General features: G+C 46.1%; 1 protein-coding gene across 8 annotated transcripts in view; it reads left to right on the top strand.

Moving 5' to 3' along the window:
- Positions 1–16,102, top strand: part of EHBP1L1 (EH domain binding protein 1 like 1) — a 239,038-nt gene that overhangs the window by 186,899 nt on the left and 36,037 nt on the right. For 7 of the 8 annotated variants that reach the window (XM_069207892.1, XM_069207894.1, XM_069207889.1 and 4 more), the window contains 3 exons: positions 12,081–12,156; positions 15,421–15,509; positions 15,859–15,982. In XM_069207892.1, coding sequence (XP_069063993.1) covers positions 12,081–12,156; positions 15,421–15,509; positions 15,859–15,982 — 289 coding nt within the window. The remainder of the gene's footprint in view (positions 1–12,080; positions 12,157–15,420; positions 15,510–15,858; positions 15,983–16,102) is intronic. The other variant, XM_069207888.1, reaches the window with a different exon arrangement.

The raw sequence follows: 16,102 nt of genomic DNA on the forward strand, positions 1-16,102 counted from the left end.
CCGCACACCCAGATATTGAAACCTCAACCGGGGCCACGCCGGACTCATCATGGGCAAAGACAAACCAGTGCAACAAACGACGGCCCAGACCCGCATGGACCAGTTCAACACGGGTGCCGCCGGGCCCCGGTCGGAGGACCGGACCCCGGGTGGAGGCAGCGAACACTAGGTGGCATCCGGGGACTTGGCAACAATACTCCAGGCAATCCAGGCTTCCCAAGCAGCCGTCGAATCTAAAATTGGGGAAGTTAGAGTGGAGGTGGCCCTGGTCAGACAAGACCTCCGCAATGCCACACCTCGCATCAAGGAGGCCGAATCTAGGATCTCCACGGTAGAAGACGATGTAGCCGCCCTCAAAGCCCAGGTTTCCGCGCTGACAGCTCGTACCTCAGAGTTGCATAGGAGAGCCGAAGACGCTGAGAATAGGTCAAGACAAAACAACCTTCGCCTGGTGGGCCTTCCTGAAAACACAGCAGAAACATCTCTTGTCCAATACCTAGAGGACTGGCTCCGCTCCTGGATCCCCACCGACCGTCTCACACCATGGTTCGCTGTGGAACGGGCCCACAGGGCCCTACAGGTTAAACCCCCGCCGGGTGCCTCACCCAGGTCAGTGATACTACGCCTCTTCAACTTCAAAGACAGGGATGTGATTTTACAAGAGGCACGTATAAAAGGAGACCTCTCCTGCAACGGGGCCAAGGTCCTTCTGTTCCCGGACTACATGCGAGAAGTTCAACAACAACGCCGCTCATTCACGGAGGTGAAACAAAAATTGAAAGCCATGGATATCCAATATCGACTCCTGTTCCCAGCGCGACTCCGTGTGGTCTATCACAACCAAACCCAGTTCTTTGACCGTCCGACCGCTGCCTGGACTTGGCTGACAGAGGAGATCCCCCTGGGCCTCTCCGGGGGAGGCATGCGCCCCTCCGGAGATCCGGGGCCAGACCGGCCCGGGGGACGTGGCTGGACCGCCGCCGCCGCACAAGATCTCGGCGACGTGGGGCACCAACGGGGTCCCCTGCAAAATCACTGCCAGGATCTCACCGGGCAGAACAGTAAGATTTACACACTGACCACAGCCCTGGGGGCTCTGGAAACAGCCCCGTTTCTGTGGGCGAGAGACAGGCCCGGCCTGGGCCCCTGGAGGACTCAGACTTATGGCACAGCCCGGTGCTGTGAAGCCGCTAGTGCCGAGAGACACTTGGAAGGGAGTCCCTAACGGACTAATGGGGCACAGAAGTCAAGACAATCTTATTATTAAGTATCACAATTTTAGAATTAATCCGAAAGTGGAGCGGTCCACCATCACTACAGTTACCGCTACCTCATCAGTTTTAAGTACACCTCACCAGTTCTAGACGGGAGGTGGTTATATGAGCGACAGATGCTTCTGGGGGAAGTATGGGGTGGGAAGGGAGTTGGGGGGCAAGGGAGTTCAGGCCGAGTTATACAGGCCACCAGTGCTACGTTTAGGTCACCAACATGTTTAATTTTTAGGTCCAGCAGAAGCAGACAGAGAAAAAATCATAAGGACTCAACTGAACATGGGATAACACACACTCCACAAGCCAGAGAATAGGCGAGGGCTTTCCCACATTTCGGGGTCCACTGGAGATAGTCCCAAATGAATATGATGATCACCCTTTAAACACTCACCCCCCATGAGCCAAACACAGGTTATCTCATGGAACGTCAACGGGCTCCTAGATAAAATAAAACGCACCACTGTACTCATGTACGTACACAGACACAGGCCAGACGTGCTTCTGTTACAAGAAACTCATCTTCAGGGAGACAATTGTCCCTTCCTGGCTCGTAGGGGTTTTGACAGAATTTATCATGCCGGGTTCACTCGTGGCTCTAGGGGAGTGGCTATACTTCTTCATAGATCCTTCCCCATGACAAATATTCAAACACGAAGAGATCAACAGGGGCGATTCATAGCTATTACAGGGAAAATTGAAGGGAACACGATCAATATGGTCAGCACCTATGTCCCCCCCACTTTGGTTTGGAAAACTTTAGATGATCTCTCCCAGCTGCTTCTAAATCTACCACCAGGGCTCACAATGATAGGACGAGACTTTAACTCCACCCCAGACCCAACAATGGACGTGACAGGCCCAATCTCCGCGCATAGACACACAATGGCAACGGGGCTCAAGGGGTGGCTCTCGGCGACGGGGCTCTGTGACGCCTGGCGAATATGGCACCCAAGACGGCGTCAATTCACCCACACGTCAGCCGCTCATGGTTCACAATCCAGGATAGACCTGGTCCTTCTTCCGGGCACTGACTGCGCAGCTCTCTCCCACATTGAACTATTGCCGAGGGGGATCTCTGACCACGCCCCACTCCGATTCAGTATAGGTCACACCCAATCCCAGATCCGTCCAATGTGGCGATTAAATGCATGGTACCTCCAAGACCAAGGTTATGTGGAACAGTTGCGTGAGGAGATAAAGGAGTATTTTGAGCTGAACGAACGGTCGGTGTCATCCACAGGTACCTTGTGGGCGGCGGGTAAGGCGGTGCTAAGAGGAAGGGCCAAACACCTGATACGGATCCAAGAACGTACTCGAACCCAACACATTGAAAAGTTGGAACTAAGAGTCGTAGCCCTGGAAAGTAAGAATGATGTAAGCCCAACAGATAAAATGACAAGACAAATAAGTTTGCTCCGAGAGGAAATAAGGGACCAATCCCTAGAATCGGCTAAATACATATGGAGAGCTAGTACTGCAAAAATCTATGGCTGGGGAGACAAAACCGGTAAAATGCTACATTGGCTGGTATCTCACCACCAGGCCTCCAGGATAGTCCCCGAGGTTCGGGATGGCGAGGGAAACACTGTCGTTCAACATGCAGAAATCGCAAATGCCTTTGCCACATATTACCAAACTCTTTATCAAGCGTCGGGATGGGTCAATATGAATGTAGCCAGACAGTTACTAGACGAAACCCCCCTCCCGTGGTTGTCAGCAATAGAAGCAAAGGCCTTAGATGAACCTGTCGACACAGAAGAAATCCAGATGGCCATTTCGGCCCTGGGCGCGGGGAGAACACCGGGACCCGACGGACTCCCTGCAGAATACTTCAAGGTCTTTAAAGAGGAGTTAATACCACACCTGTTGAACCTCTTCACGGAGGTAGATAACAGTGGTGTCTTCCCCAGAGAACTAGATACAGCTACCATTGTGGTGTTACCTAAGACTCAACCCCCCTCAATACTCTGTGCCGACTACAGGCCAATTTCACTAATTAATACAGAGATAAAGATTTTTGCAACCATCCTTGCCACCCGACTTAAAAAGATCCTTCCTCTACTTATAAACCCAGACCAATGCGGCTTTATGGCCACTCGTAGCACTCGGCATTGTATCCGCCGGTTGCACATAGCATTAGCTGAACGTGGCCGTTTGACTCGAGACCTCGCCCTTTTACTCATTGACTTTGAAAAAGCCTTTGATTCCGTTGACTGGGGTTTTCTCCGGCTGGTACTCCGACGCGCGGGCCTGGGCCCTAGATTCTGCTGCTTGGTTCAGGCACTATACACCAACCCCACTGCCCGGGTGCAGGTCAACGGTTCTTTGTCGTCAACAATAGAGATTCACAGGGGCACACAACAGGGCTGTCCTCTATCCCCCCTTTTATTCACCTTAGCCATTGAGCCTCTGGCGCAGATGGTGAGATCCGACCCAATATATAGCAGCTGGAGATGGAAGCACTCCCAGGAAGACAGAATAGCGCTCTATGCGGACGATATCTTGCTATACGTGGAGGAACCTAGTGTAACAGGCCCGAGATGCCTCAGACTACTGGAACGCTATGAAGTAGCTTCAGGTCTGAAAATGAACCCGGCTAAATCCATACTAATTCCGTTGGCACATTCACGAGATTGTTTCGACTGGCAGGAACATATACCATTGCGTCGACTAAGCTTTAAATATCTGGGCATCTGGGTATCACTGCTGCCAGAACTGACCTGGGCTAAAAATTTGACCCCCCTACTGTCACGCATAAAAACGGATCTCCAGAAATGGCAAACTCTACCACTAAACATAATGGGCCGAGTAGCTTTATACAAGATGATGATTTTGCCGAGGCTCCTCTACACCTTTCAAAACTTCCCCCTACCCATCCCCCGCTCATGGTTCAAGGCCCTTGAAAGGGCTACAGGGTTGTTCTTCTGGAAGGGTTCCGGACACCGCGTAGGGGCCCATCACTGCCGAAGAGGGATCTACTATGGAGGCCTGGGCGTCTCAGACCCCTACCTTTACTACTTAGCCTCCCAATTAATAGTGATACACGATTGGTTTAATGGGGGATGGGTAGATCCAGCCTACCGAGTAGAATTGGAGACCCTAGGGTTTCCTTGCCTTCTAGACATCATGTACGGGAACCCCCTGCCCCGAGAGATGGGAGAATTTACCAAAGTGATTTTCCAGGCATGGCGAGCTGCCCTGAGATACACCCACTGGAATACCACTGTTACACACCAAACACCACTGTGGAGAGGGAAATGGCTAAGTGCAACTGCAGCTCTAGAGGGATTCTGGGAATGGGACCTGGTGGGCATCTCACTGGTTGGTGACGTGTGGGCAGGGGACTCCATGAAATCTTTTCAAGACTTGAGGAGGGATTTTCAACTAGCCCGAACACAATTCTTCCGATATCTCCAACTCAGGCATGCCTTAAAAACCCACATACCGACAGCAGGCTCTCTACCAGAATCTAACCCGCTAGAAACCAAACTACTCATGGGAAACCTGGGAGGGAAAGGGGTTTCCCAAATTTATAAAATGCTAGTTAACATTGCCCCTGGAGACGTGAACCTCATTAGATCCAGATGGGAGGCATGGGTGGGAGCCCTAGAAGACGCAGAATGGAGGGAAGCACTGATGGCACTCAGGCCCTTAGTAGTGTCGGCCAAGCTCCGCACAGTGCAATTCTATTACTTGCACAGTGCGTACTTATCTCCTGCTAAACTATACAGCGCAGGTCTACGACCCTCGGCCCAATGCCCAAGATGCTTGCTCGAACCTGCAGATTTTTTCCACATGGTCTGGTCATGTCAAGTGATCCAGTCCTATTGGGAATCAGTGTTTTGAGTGCTGGAGAAAGTCTTAAATGGTGAAATACAAAGAACTGCCAAACTAGTCCTACTGGGCGTGTTGGAGGGCATGAGAGGAACACGGGCTCACCGAGCACTGGTAGCCACAGCCCTGTTAATAGCTAAAAGGGACATAGCAGCAACATGGATCTCCCCCGTTGGCCCAAAACTCCATAAATGGAAGAAAGGGGTAGACTGGTGTGCGGCCCAAGAAAAGGTGGCCTACGAGTCTAGAGGGTGTTCCCGGAAATTTGAAAAGATATGGGGAAGATGGGTAGATTTGCTATTATAATAGAAGATGGGAACCTAGCCAAGACGGCAGCATTGGAAACAAGGCAATGGTCAAATACCACAGATCAAAACTCTGACTTCCCATATGGTATCTATCTATTTGAAAATCACTAATGTCCTTAACCTCGTTTACAATGTTATATGGAACTGTAATTGTGCTCTGCTTGAACTATCACTGTTTTTGTTCCTTGTTGCTGGTTTATTATTTTATCAAAAACAAACAATAAAACTTGTTTATCAAAATAAAAAACAATCCAGTTTGGACAATTAAGTAGAAATTGCACACAAGGAGCACAGTGTTTCATCCACCTTACCAGTGTCTGTTGAGAGGTTACTGCGAGGCAGCAGTAGAAATGCTAACCACAAGTGACATCTCCACCCAGATGTGGTTCAGTCCATCCTCACCATTTGTGGTACCCCTCAGGTAGATGTGTTTGCCAGTTTTCATAAAGAGGACTCCTGGAATACCTGTTCCACCTTAGGTGGAACTTACAGCTTCATTAAACCTTTCTGGGCACCTACCTGATTTCTTGTGTGCTGAGGAAAGATGTGTCAGAACCATCCGTAGGTGATCTTGACCACTCGAGTCTTGTCACTGATGGCATGTTATTCAGACTTGCTCCTCTTAGCAATGTGTCCTCCTCTTCCACTTCCATCCAGGGTGCACCTCCTTTTCAAGTCGGAGGGACACATTCTGCATCCGAGCCTCAGGAGCTTTCACATTCATGCCTGGTGTCTGAGCGGTACATCCTGAGTTCCTTTGGTCTGCTTGTGAAGGCGGTGAACATCATTCATCAGATTGTTGCCCCGCAACTAGGACTGTTTATTCTGGATGTCTGGATGCTTTATTTCTTGGTGAATTAAGGGGGAAGTTGATCCTTTCTGGGTGCATTTGTTAGATGTGATGCTCTTTGTGCTGTCCCTGGCTCAGCAGGGTTTTTGCTGTGGCTACTGTTCAGGGGTACTTGTTGGTAATTTCAGCTTTTCTTTGTTTGGACAGATCAGGTTTAATTGTTCAACTTTCCTATTGTCATGTGTTTTGGTACAAGTGGATCCATTTGTTTCACACTTCTTCTTTTCCACACTAACTAGTTTACTGATATGCCACACTTGACAGTTACTCAGCCACACTATGGGCCTGAGTAAAACTTTGGAGGAGGGTGTTAATCCGTCCCAAATGTGACAAATATACCACCCGCCGTATTACGAGTCCATTATATCCTATGGAACTCATAATACGGTGGGCAGGATCTCCATCACATTTGGGACGGATTAACACCCTCCTCCCAAGTTGTAATCAGGCCCTATGTTTTTTTTCCTATGTTAATTACTATCAAAGGCCCATCTTAAAATAAACCACAGGTCCTTCCAATCCTGGGATGTTTTCCCACACCTTTTCACCCATCAGTGATGCTATATTCTTTGCACTTCCAGTCATAATATCGCTAGTAACAGCAGTAATCATCTTTCACCCTAGGCATTACTCTGTTCCCGTTCACTTCCACCTTTCCGCTGCCACACTCCGGTGACAACTAAATTCATGGCTCTTTCCCTTTTGAGAGAAACGAACATTAATAAACACCCTTTATGTTATTTTTGGTTGGGCAATATCACCATAACATATCTTGCAAAACCTTTTTACCACAAATTCTGTTGTCTTTTGCTCTGTGCACAACTCTTGACGAAACTATAGCACTATCTTGAAGTGTGTGATAGACATCTCTTACAGAAACACACTCATCTTTTAGAGGTAACTTGTGCCCTGTTGTCAGTAATGAGGACTTTGGGTAATCTGTCCCATATAAATGTTTCTGTCAGGAAATCAAATTACTTTTTAGTTGAAATTGTACGTAACACTTTTGTTGTGACATGTTTTGAGTAATCATCCACTAGCACAAATTTACCTTGAAGTCAGTACTCTTCAACTGGTCCGATTATATCAGATCCTAATTTGATCCACAGTTTATCTGTAACTTTAACCGGAGATAAACACACTCCTGACCATCTTTCTCCTATCACTAGCTGCATGCAGGACACAATTTTTAACTTTATTCTGTGTCATTGAAACTATTATCGGCCACCATTATCCCTCTTGAATCCGATTCTTTGTCAGAGTCCTCCCCAAATCCTACTAATGAGCTAGCTCTATTAATATCTCTGTTATTTCTGCCAGTGGCTCTAACTTCCTACCTCTAAAAACATTACCCCCTTCGATCCATGACTCCTCACAGATTTATCAAAGCTTGTTAAATATGTCTTGAGATTTTTGAAGGACATCGCATGTAAATCTTTGCTATTATTACGATTTCACTTTCTGGTTGGTATATCTGGTAAACTGTCAGACGTTTCTCACCACAATTCCCAGATTGTGCAGTATTACGTGTTATTTTGTTTAAAAGTGCATTAAAATGCTTTAAAAAAAGATCCAGAGATTTAATGAGATATGGTAAATGCCTGAACTAGATGTCAACGTAACCGTAGCAATCACAAAGCCCTACAGTATGCCACAGTTTGTTTAACAAGGAGACAAGTATAAAGGACCATCCATGTGCAGTTCAAGATGAAGGAAATGCAGTCTAAGGTTTTAATCTGAATCCTTCTGTCAGAAAAGTGTATTAGAAGAGTGGGACTAATGGACTGCATAAAAGGCAACTGGGAGTGTCCTTACACACAAGAAACTTGAAGTTACCCCATGTGGCAATGACCCATGATTCTGTCCTGGCACAGATGGAAGTCAGTATGGACCCCAATCAGGAGTTCCTGGTTCTCATTGCAGTCACTGAGTTCTGTCATCTTATCTAGGAATTGTTAATTGGTGATTATTTTACATTTGTCTGAGCTTTGACAAATGTTTGAGCCAATGAGGTCACTTTTGAGTGACATGAGAGTCTTGTAGGTGACCGGAGGGTAGGGATGATCTTGATTTGGTTGCCAGCGGCAACGAGCTTCGGGAAGGTGCCGTCAGCTGGGAAGAGAAGTCAAATATTGAAGAGGCAGAAGGGTAGGGAGGTGGCTAAAGTCTAAAGTCTAGGAGACATGGCCAGGGTTGACCATACTATCAGTGCTTTGGCAAGGTAGACTTTGGGATCAGTAATTTCCTTGTCAATGAATCAGCCAGCTTGTTGGAGAAATGGTAAGATCCAGTGGGTTCATCTCTGTTTGCTTCAGGGTTGTGGAATTCTGTAAGGATCTTATAAAGTTCCTTTGAGGGGAAGTTATAGTCGGTAAGACTGATGGACTTTCTTTGTAATTTTGATTTGTATACTGTGTAGTCTGAGCTGCTGGCTGTAGAATAGTTAGTCCTTTGGTCCAGTGTTGTTCTTCTGCTTATGATCCAAATTGGGGTGCAATGAGTGCAATGAGTTGTTATGTAAACCATTTAGGGCAGTGCCAGCGAAGACATTTCTTTTAGTGTTTGAGCTGTGTCACTAGTATTGAAGTCATCTGATACCCAACAGTTGAAATAGGAAATTTCATGTTCTGTTGAAGCAAGTTTTTGTAGTTGTGTCTCCAAAATCCTTCAAGAGATCTTCTAGCCTGAAGTACCTCCTCCAGTAATGGATTATATCTTCAGTTGTATTATTGGAGTTTGATGTTTTTCTATTAAATTCCAAATTCGAAAAAGGTCCAACATTGCCATCAGCGCAAAGTCGCTGGTAAGGCTTATGAACATTCTATCTACTGTGTGTCATATTGTATTTTCAGTTTTTAATATGAGCCTGCAAGCTTAAGGTAGAAGAGCACAGTAAGGAGACTTCTGCCCAAAATAGGCAAAACGCATGCCTGTCCATGTATCTGCAGTAGCGCCCCTTCCTGGGGCAGAGGTGATGTCCCTGATGATGGAAATACAACCTCTTTGAATATTGGAACAACGTTTTGACAGGCATGATGCTACCTCTTTTCAGCTAACTGGAGCCACGATATTCTTGGTACACACCTACTTTTTAATATTTACATTTATGATCCAACTGTAATAGGAAAAACTGTCAGATTTTAAGTTTGAATTAACTTAGGGCATTTTTCTCCCATAATGATCCCCGCATGCATGGCAGAAGCCACTTTGGGAGAAAAGACGAGAGGACTGGCTTCTGACAAGCTCTCCATCTTTAAAGCAGCCTGTCCAATGCCATTTCCACTGGCATACCTTCTAACAGGGCCCATCACTGAAATCATTGTGGTTCTGGACAGAATCCTTTTAAATGCCCCCTTTATGCTGGGGGGAAATCTTCACTGCATGGAGGACATTTGTTGTGTCAGCCACGGAGACAGATCTCCACTTTGAGGGTTTATCTCCAAAATGATAAGTGACAATATTAATGCCATGGCATTCTGGACTTCTTCACATCACATTCTTTTTACCCTCAAACTGATTCTCGCCATGAAGGGGGAAGTCATTTTGGGATATAAATGCCTTGTATCCAACTCATACTTGAAACGAGGCCATTTGTGTGGTGTACCTGGATCTCAAATGTAAATATTCAAACGTAGGTCCCTGTGTAAATTAGATTTGGTCCAGCTTAGCTGGAAAGCAAATTGTGATCAAGCACACTGAGAATTTCAACTACCACTGTCCAGCGTATTTCAATCTATGATAACAGATGCTCTCTCACAGAGCATGTCTGGGCGGTGCGACCCCCTGCTTTGTTGACTGCAGAGAACGTTGCTTCAGGTGGGAAGAGAAAAGGAAGCCACAGAGGTTGGTGCGATTGTATCATAGGAGACCAGGTATCAGTTTTTTTTTTTACATTTTGGTATAGGGAGGAGAGTTTGTTTTTTACAATGGTAGGTGTGGTAGGTTGACAGGAGACTAGGGACAGATTTACAGAGGTCTTTCATCGGGTTTGCATTACTTTTATAACGCAGACCCATGCAAAATATTTTTCAGGATTTACAAACCAACGGAAATTAGTATTTGCATTGGCTTGTTAGAAAGAGTAACGCAAACCAGAATGCAGCACTGGTCAAGGGGGCATTCCATGGGTTTTACAAGGGCGTTTCTGTGTAACCACTCATAGTTTTTTATGCAAAGCCCTATTTACTAACAATAGTAGAGGGTTTTGCACCACAAATGTATGCAACTTGAAAGTAGGCATTCAACAGAGAAATGCTTTTATTTCTCCTACGTTTTCCCACTTTGCATGTGTGCTGCACTGTACAGCACACATACAAAGTAAGAAAAGTTTTAAAGTTGGTCTAAGCATAGTATTTTGTACCCTTCCAGTACAAAGCCTATGCTAGACTCACACAGACACCTTTGTGTGTCCGTGGTGCGGGGAAGCATGATTTTGTGCCAGCGCTTGGTCGAGAGCACCTTATTGCCAAATCTCTGTAGATATGATGCATTCCTACTCTCTTCCTGTCAAGCAACACAGCGAAGTAACTTTGGGTGCTTCACTGTGTTGTGTGATCGGTTTGTAAATCTTAGTCTAGGCATTGTTCCTTACATTTTTGGAACGGGTGTTTCTTTTAAGTGAGTGAGCCTGCAAGGGTGACAGAACGCCAGGTATGTTTTTTAAATTTATTTTTAGATGAGTGAAACTATTGTTACACGGGTGGTGGTGGTGGGGGGTGGTATTTCGGGCGTAGCAGGATACTTGGAATTTGGATATTTTATAATTTTGGACTGGAATGTCAGAGGGGGTTTTCGAAGAAGGTGTGAGGGTGGCAGGACACCAAGCTAATCCTTTTTTAAAACTATAGCTGGATGGAGGGTGCTGAAGGAGCTGGGGCCCTGTTGAGTATGGCTTTCCCATGACTCCTCTTCTCCTGTATTTCTCATTCATAGGACCAGCTATTCAATGGAAGGCGCTGGGGGTGGGGCATAACATAACATCGTGTAGCTGTTAATAACTTAGGGGGTCATTCCGACCCCGGCGGGCGCCGCCCGCCGGGCGGAAACCGCCCAAACACCGCACCTCGGTCAAATGACCGCGGCGTTGATTCCAACTTTCCCGCTGGGCCGGCGGGCGATCTCAAGAAGATCACCCGCCGGCCCAGCGGGAAAGCCCCTGCAAAGAGGAAGCCGGCTCCGAATGGAGCCGGCGGATTTGCAGGGGTGCGACGGGTGCAGTGGCACCCGTCGCGATTTTCAGTGTCTGCAAAGCAGACACTGAAAATCATTATGGAGCCCTGTTAGGGGGCCCCTGCACTGCCCACCCCAGTGGCATGGGCAGTGCAGGGGCCCCCAGGGGCCCCACGACACCCGTTCCCGCCATCCTGTTCCTGGCGGTAAAAACCGCCAGGAACAGGATGGCGGGAAGGGGGCCGGAATCCCCATAGCGGCGCTGCAAGCAGCCTGGGCCAGGGGTAATCCCGCCGGTTCCCCTTTTCTGACCGCGGCTTTACCGCCGCGGTCAGAATGGCCCAGGAAGCACCGCCAGCCTGTTGGCGGTGCTTCCGTGGTCGTTGACATCAGAATGACCCCCTTAGTGTTTTTCACTTCGAGGTTCTGGGTGACATTTTAGACAACTGGACCTTTATTCTGGCCATTTGATGTTCCTGAGGACCCTTTGATGCAAAACAACCCGCTATTGATAGCTGACAATCTATAATCCTATACGTTCTTATAATTTCTAATCATACTATTTAACTACCATCAGAAATCCCATTCAGAAACTTTTTTTCTTATTGCTCTTCCTTACTGCGTGCAACTCTGGTCTCTTTTGGACAGGATGTCGCTGGAGAATTTCAGAGTTCCTACGCTGCCGGACCGAGATCCACTCCATCCCCACAGCAGTTCCGCTCAGGTAAGATATTCTTGCCCGTTTTGGGTTTGGGCAGCATGCAGTTCTTTTAATGTATGTTTTGCAAAATATTTAGACTTCCCTGCACTCCATGAGGTGTATCATGTTGCCTCTTTCTGCCCTGCTGTGTCTTGAGCACATACATTCTTTGAGTTCGTGCATATTTTTCTGACAGGAGAGTTTAGAAACATAAAGAGACAATTATTGCCCTGTGTTTACGAGCTCAGCGGTCATCGTAACATTCATTAACCCTGAGAAGGTTTAAGTTAATGTATGCGCTCAAAATACCAAATAGAAGTGCCCAGACCTCTTCTGCTCTGGTACTACCAGAAAACTGCTTAATGACATGGCCCTGTGTGCATGAAGAAACCTTAGAGGGCATTGCTGAGTTGGTGAGGGAGGATGCTGTGTGTGATATTTGACCACACCACTTCCATCTCCTTTCTGCAAAATGTTGGGCCTGTTCATTGTACACCCTGTCGCGTTTCTTTCAAGGGTGTACCACTGCCAACCTTCTGCATTTCTACTCTATTTCTGTGCTCATAACTTTATTTCCTGGGGTCTCATCGAGCACTGCTACTAAGAGTTACTCATACACCCTGACGTCACCAAAAGTTGTTTTACTAAAATTATGTGCAGCTGGAACTGTGCATATGTGCTTACTGTGACCCTCTTTCTGCCCCCTTGCACAACTGCTATTCACTCGTTTACTTTGAATCTTCTGGTATGGTACCAGAACACTGAGGCCTAAATATTGTCTGACAAAAATATTGTGTCCTAAATGTATTTTGCAAACGTACTGCCCCATTGGTGTTCATAATAGAAAATCTGATACATTTGTAAACAATATTTAAGCCACAATATTTATATCAAACTATATTTTTTGTTATCGATATTCTGACATACAGCCCGGCTACCTCCAGAAGGAAACCTGACATAGCATCCTGAAAGGTAGTGTTAAAAGCCATCTTTTACAAACCAAAAATCGGGGAGATTTATTCAACAAACATACGCATCCTCCGTATCCAGATGTGGAAATGAATCATAAACAAAAACATCTCCCTGGCAGTGATTCATCTGGTGGACAGATCTCTTTAGTCACCACACGCATTTGAAACATGACTGTGGTCCAGTTCAGGAGGTGAGCTATTAGCTCTTTCGGAATTTATGGTGGCCTTGTCACGGATGTATTATGTTACAACACCAAACACCAAACTTCACTACTTTGCATATCAAAAAAGGCAAGTGAGATACCCAGTGATTCATTTGTAAAAGAATAACTGCTGGGGCTCAAAGTGGTGCATGAAGCCTGCAGCCGACGCTGTTGAATGTCAGGGATGTTGCTGACCGTCTGCATAGTTTTGAATACACCTTATTACTCTTTTATCCACCACCCAAAAGCCCTGCCCTTTATCTCACTTTTCAGGTTATTTTTCATCCATGATTTTTTTCTTTCCCCCTTCTATCTCTTCCTCCGTCCCCCCTTTTGTGTTATTTCTGTCTCTTGCATCGGGTCCGAGCCTGATGTGGAAAAATACATACCGGTCCCCAATAATGAGTGCCGGTGAGTCTGGCCTGCACCCACTGGCTCAGATTAAGGACTGCAGGGATCTTTCTCAGTAAATGGTGGGGGAAGCTGCTTCATGCATTCCCCTCCATTCCTCTTCTACCCAAGATAACCTATACATTCAACGACCCTACTGTTAATTCCTGTATTTAAAGCTTGATCTCACCAATTATGTTTTTCACACCTGCTTGAGACAAACAAGGTACCCTTTCCTCTTCTTTCAAGCATCATCCACCCATATCTTCCACCCAGGAGCAGAATTCTTGGTTTTGGCAAATTGGCTTCCTCTCGTTCCAACCTTTCTGACAAAGGCTTTCAGGGCACTGTAGCTTCCGGACATGCAGGTGCCCAAGTCCTGAACAAGAATTAGCTGCTCAGATTCGTTACTGTCTCTCTTCCCCAAGCATTCACTGTCACCTGCTATGTAGATAGCGTATTATTTCATAGAAAGTTCCCCAAAGGCAGGTGTTTAGATTGACCCCGGATGCATTATGGCAGCTATCACATGCTATTTTCTTGAACATATTCAACTGTGTGTGTGCCTTTTAAAAGTCAGATTGTCATCCTAACTGGAACATTGACCTAGTTTTGGCCTCACTGGTGCATAGACCTTTTGAACCAATGGTAATACCAGAACTTTATCTGCATTTTTGAAAAACTGAATTTATGATTTTGTCTATGTCCGTAGGAGACAGAGTGAGACTCAAGCTTCATGCTCGCCTCAGCCATACACTTAGACCACAATGTCAAGGTAATGCTGAGCACCCCCCCCCCCTAATTAGTACCAACGTTTTACTCAACGTTTCACTTCATTGATAACATTGTCCTCATTTAAGAGTTTCTCAGGCCTAACGACAGAGCAGATTCTGCTTGTAATGGGCATGCAGATTATGTTCATATTGTTTATGGATTGCATTGCCGTACTTCTTTGTCTCTTTTTGGGCTCTTAAGCAGAAAAATCGAAAGCTGGATCTACTGGCTGGGTGATTGACTAGAGAAAACCTTGTCATCAGCTACAGGGTTCATCAGTCTGAGAGCAGGTCATGCAAACATAGTAAAAGGATTCATCAGTCCCTTTTATTCAAGCTGTGTTGTTCAGAAATTCTGACCTCACACTTTTGTAGTTATCACTACCTGGATGGTCAGTTAACCTAAGACACTCCTTTTCACAAAAAAGCGCTCTGAAACATATTGCTTTGAGTTTGTCAGGCAACTCCTTTCATTAACCATTTCTTCTTGATTTTTCAACCATGGAAAGATTTGTGTGGTAGAGAAGTTTTATATGGGAACTTAGTAAATACCCTCCTGGTAACAGTGCTCTAGATCCATGGCTCTCTTACTGGCAGTACCAACCATAGACCCCTTTCTGTTCATTGGTCACCAAAAGTATTCCATTTGGCCACTGATAGGGAACTAAAGGTGTAGGCAGTAGTGCATAGGAGGTAACATGGTAATGTGCATGCAGGAGATGCACGCTGTGGACCAACTATACTTTTGTAAGCAGGACTCACAGCCTGTTCAACAGGTGGCAGGATACTCACAAGCTGATGCTAGGAGATGAGTCGCAGGAGCACACTAAAATAAATGTCTTTTTTGTGGCAGTGGAGCCAGATTTTGCACCTCTATTGTGTTGGTGGCATGACATAATTTGCCACTTAAAAAGACTACTGACCTGAATTATGTATTTCCCTCTTTCCTAGATGCTAATAGGCAGAGTGCTTCACTTGAAGAACAACCACCATCCACAGACAATGTTATGGAAGCCCGCATTTCAGAGGAAGAGAATCCGGTATGAGGTTCCACCTGTGTGTCCTTCATTGTATGTCTACCTATTGTAGTATAGTGGCCTTTGTGTCATGTGTCCCTATAAATAGAGAATATTGGAATAACTCAGCCCTGTTGCATCCATACTACATTATTTTAACTTTATCGGTGGCAATCTCAATAAGCCAGTTTTTATTGTAAATCGTTTTCACCATGTTAATTCGGTATTACCAGCTTCTGATATGGATGTTCTGCCTTATTGCCTCTCCCACCGTTGAACGTGTTTGGTTGGGTTGGTGTGCAGCAGCTTTACAGTTGCTCTGTTAGAACTTTGGTATGTGAGTTTCACTTGTTATTGACTTCTCCTTCTCCAGCAGAGGTTCCAGGACACTAGTCAGTATGTCCTGGCAGAGGTACAAGCCCTAGAGAATGAACAGAGCCAAATTGACAGTCGGGCCTCAGTGGTGGAGAAAGAGCTACGACGCCTCATGGACTCTGGTACTGTTGGAAGCAATATACTGTGTGGTCCTGTGTTGATGGAGTAGGGGAAATTGGAGGAAGGTGGCGAAGTTGACTTTGTGATGATGGATGTGCTTTTCTAATGTATTATTCTCCAGC

The sequence above is a fragment of the Pleurodeles waltl genome, chromosome 9 (genome assembly GCF_031143425.1).
Source record: "Pleurodeles waltl isolate 20211129_DDA chromosome 9, aPleWal1.hap1.20221129, whole genome shotgun sequence".
Taxonomy (NCBI): Eukaryota; Metazoa; Chordata; class Amphibia; order Caudata; family Salamandridae; genus Pleurodeles; species Pleurodeles waltl.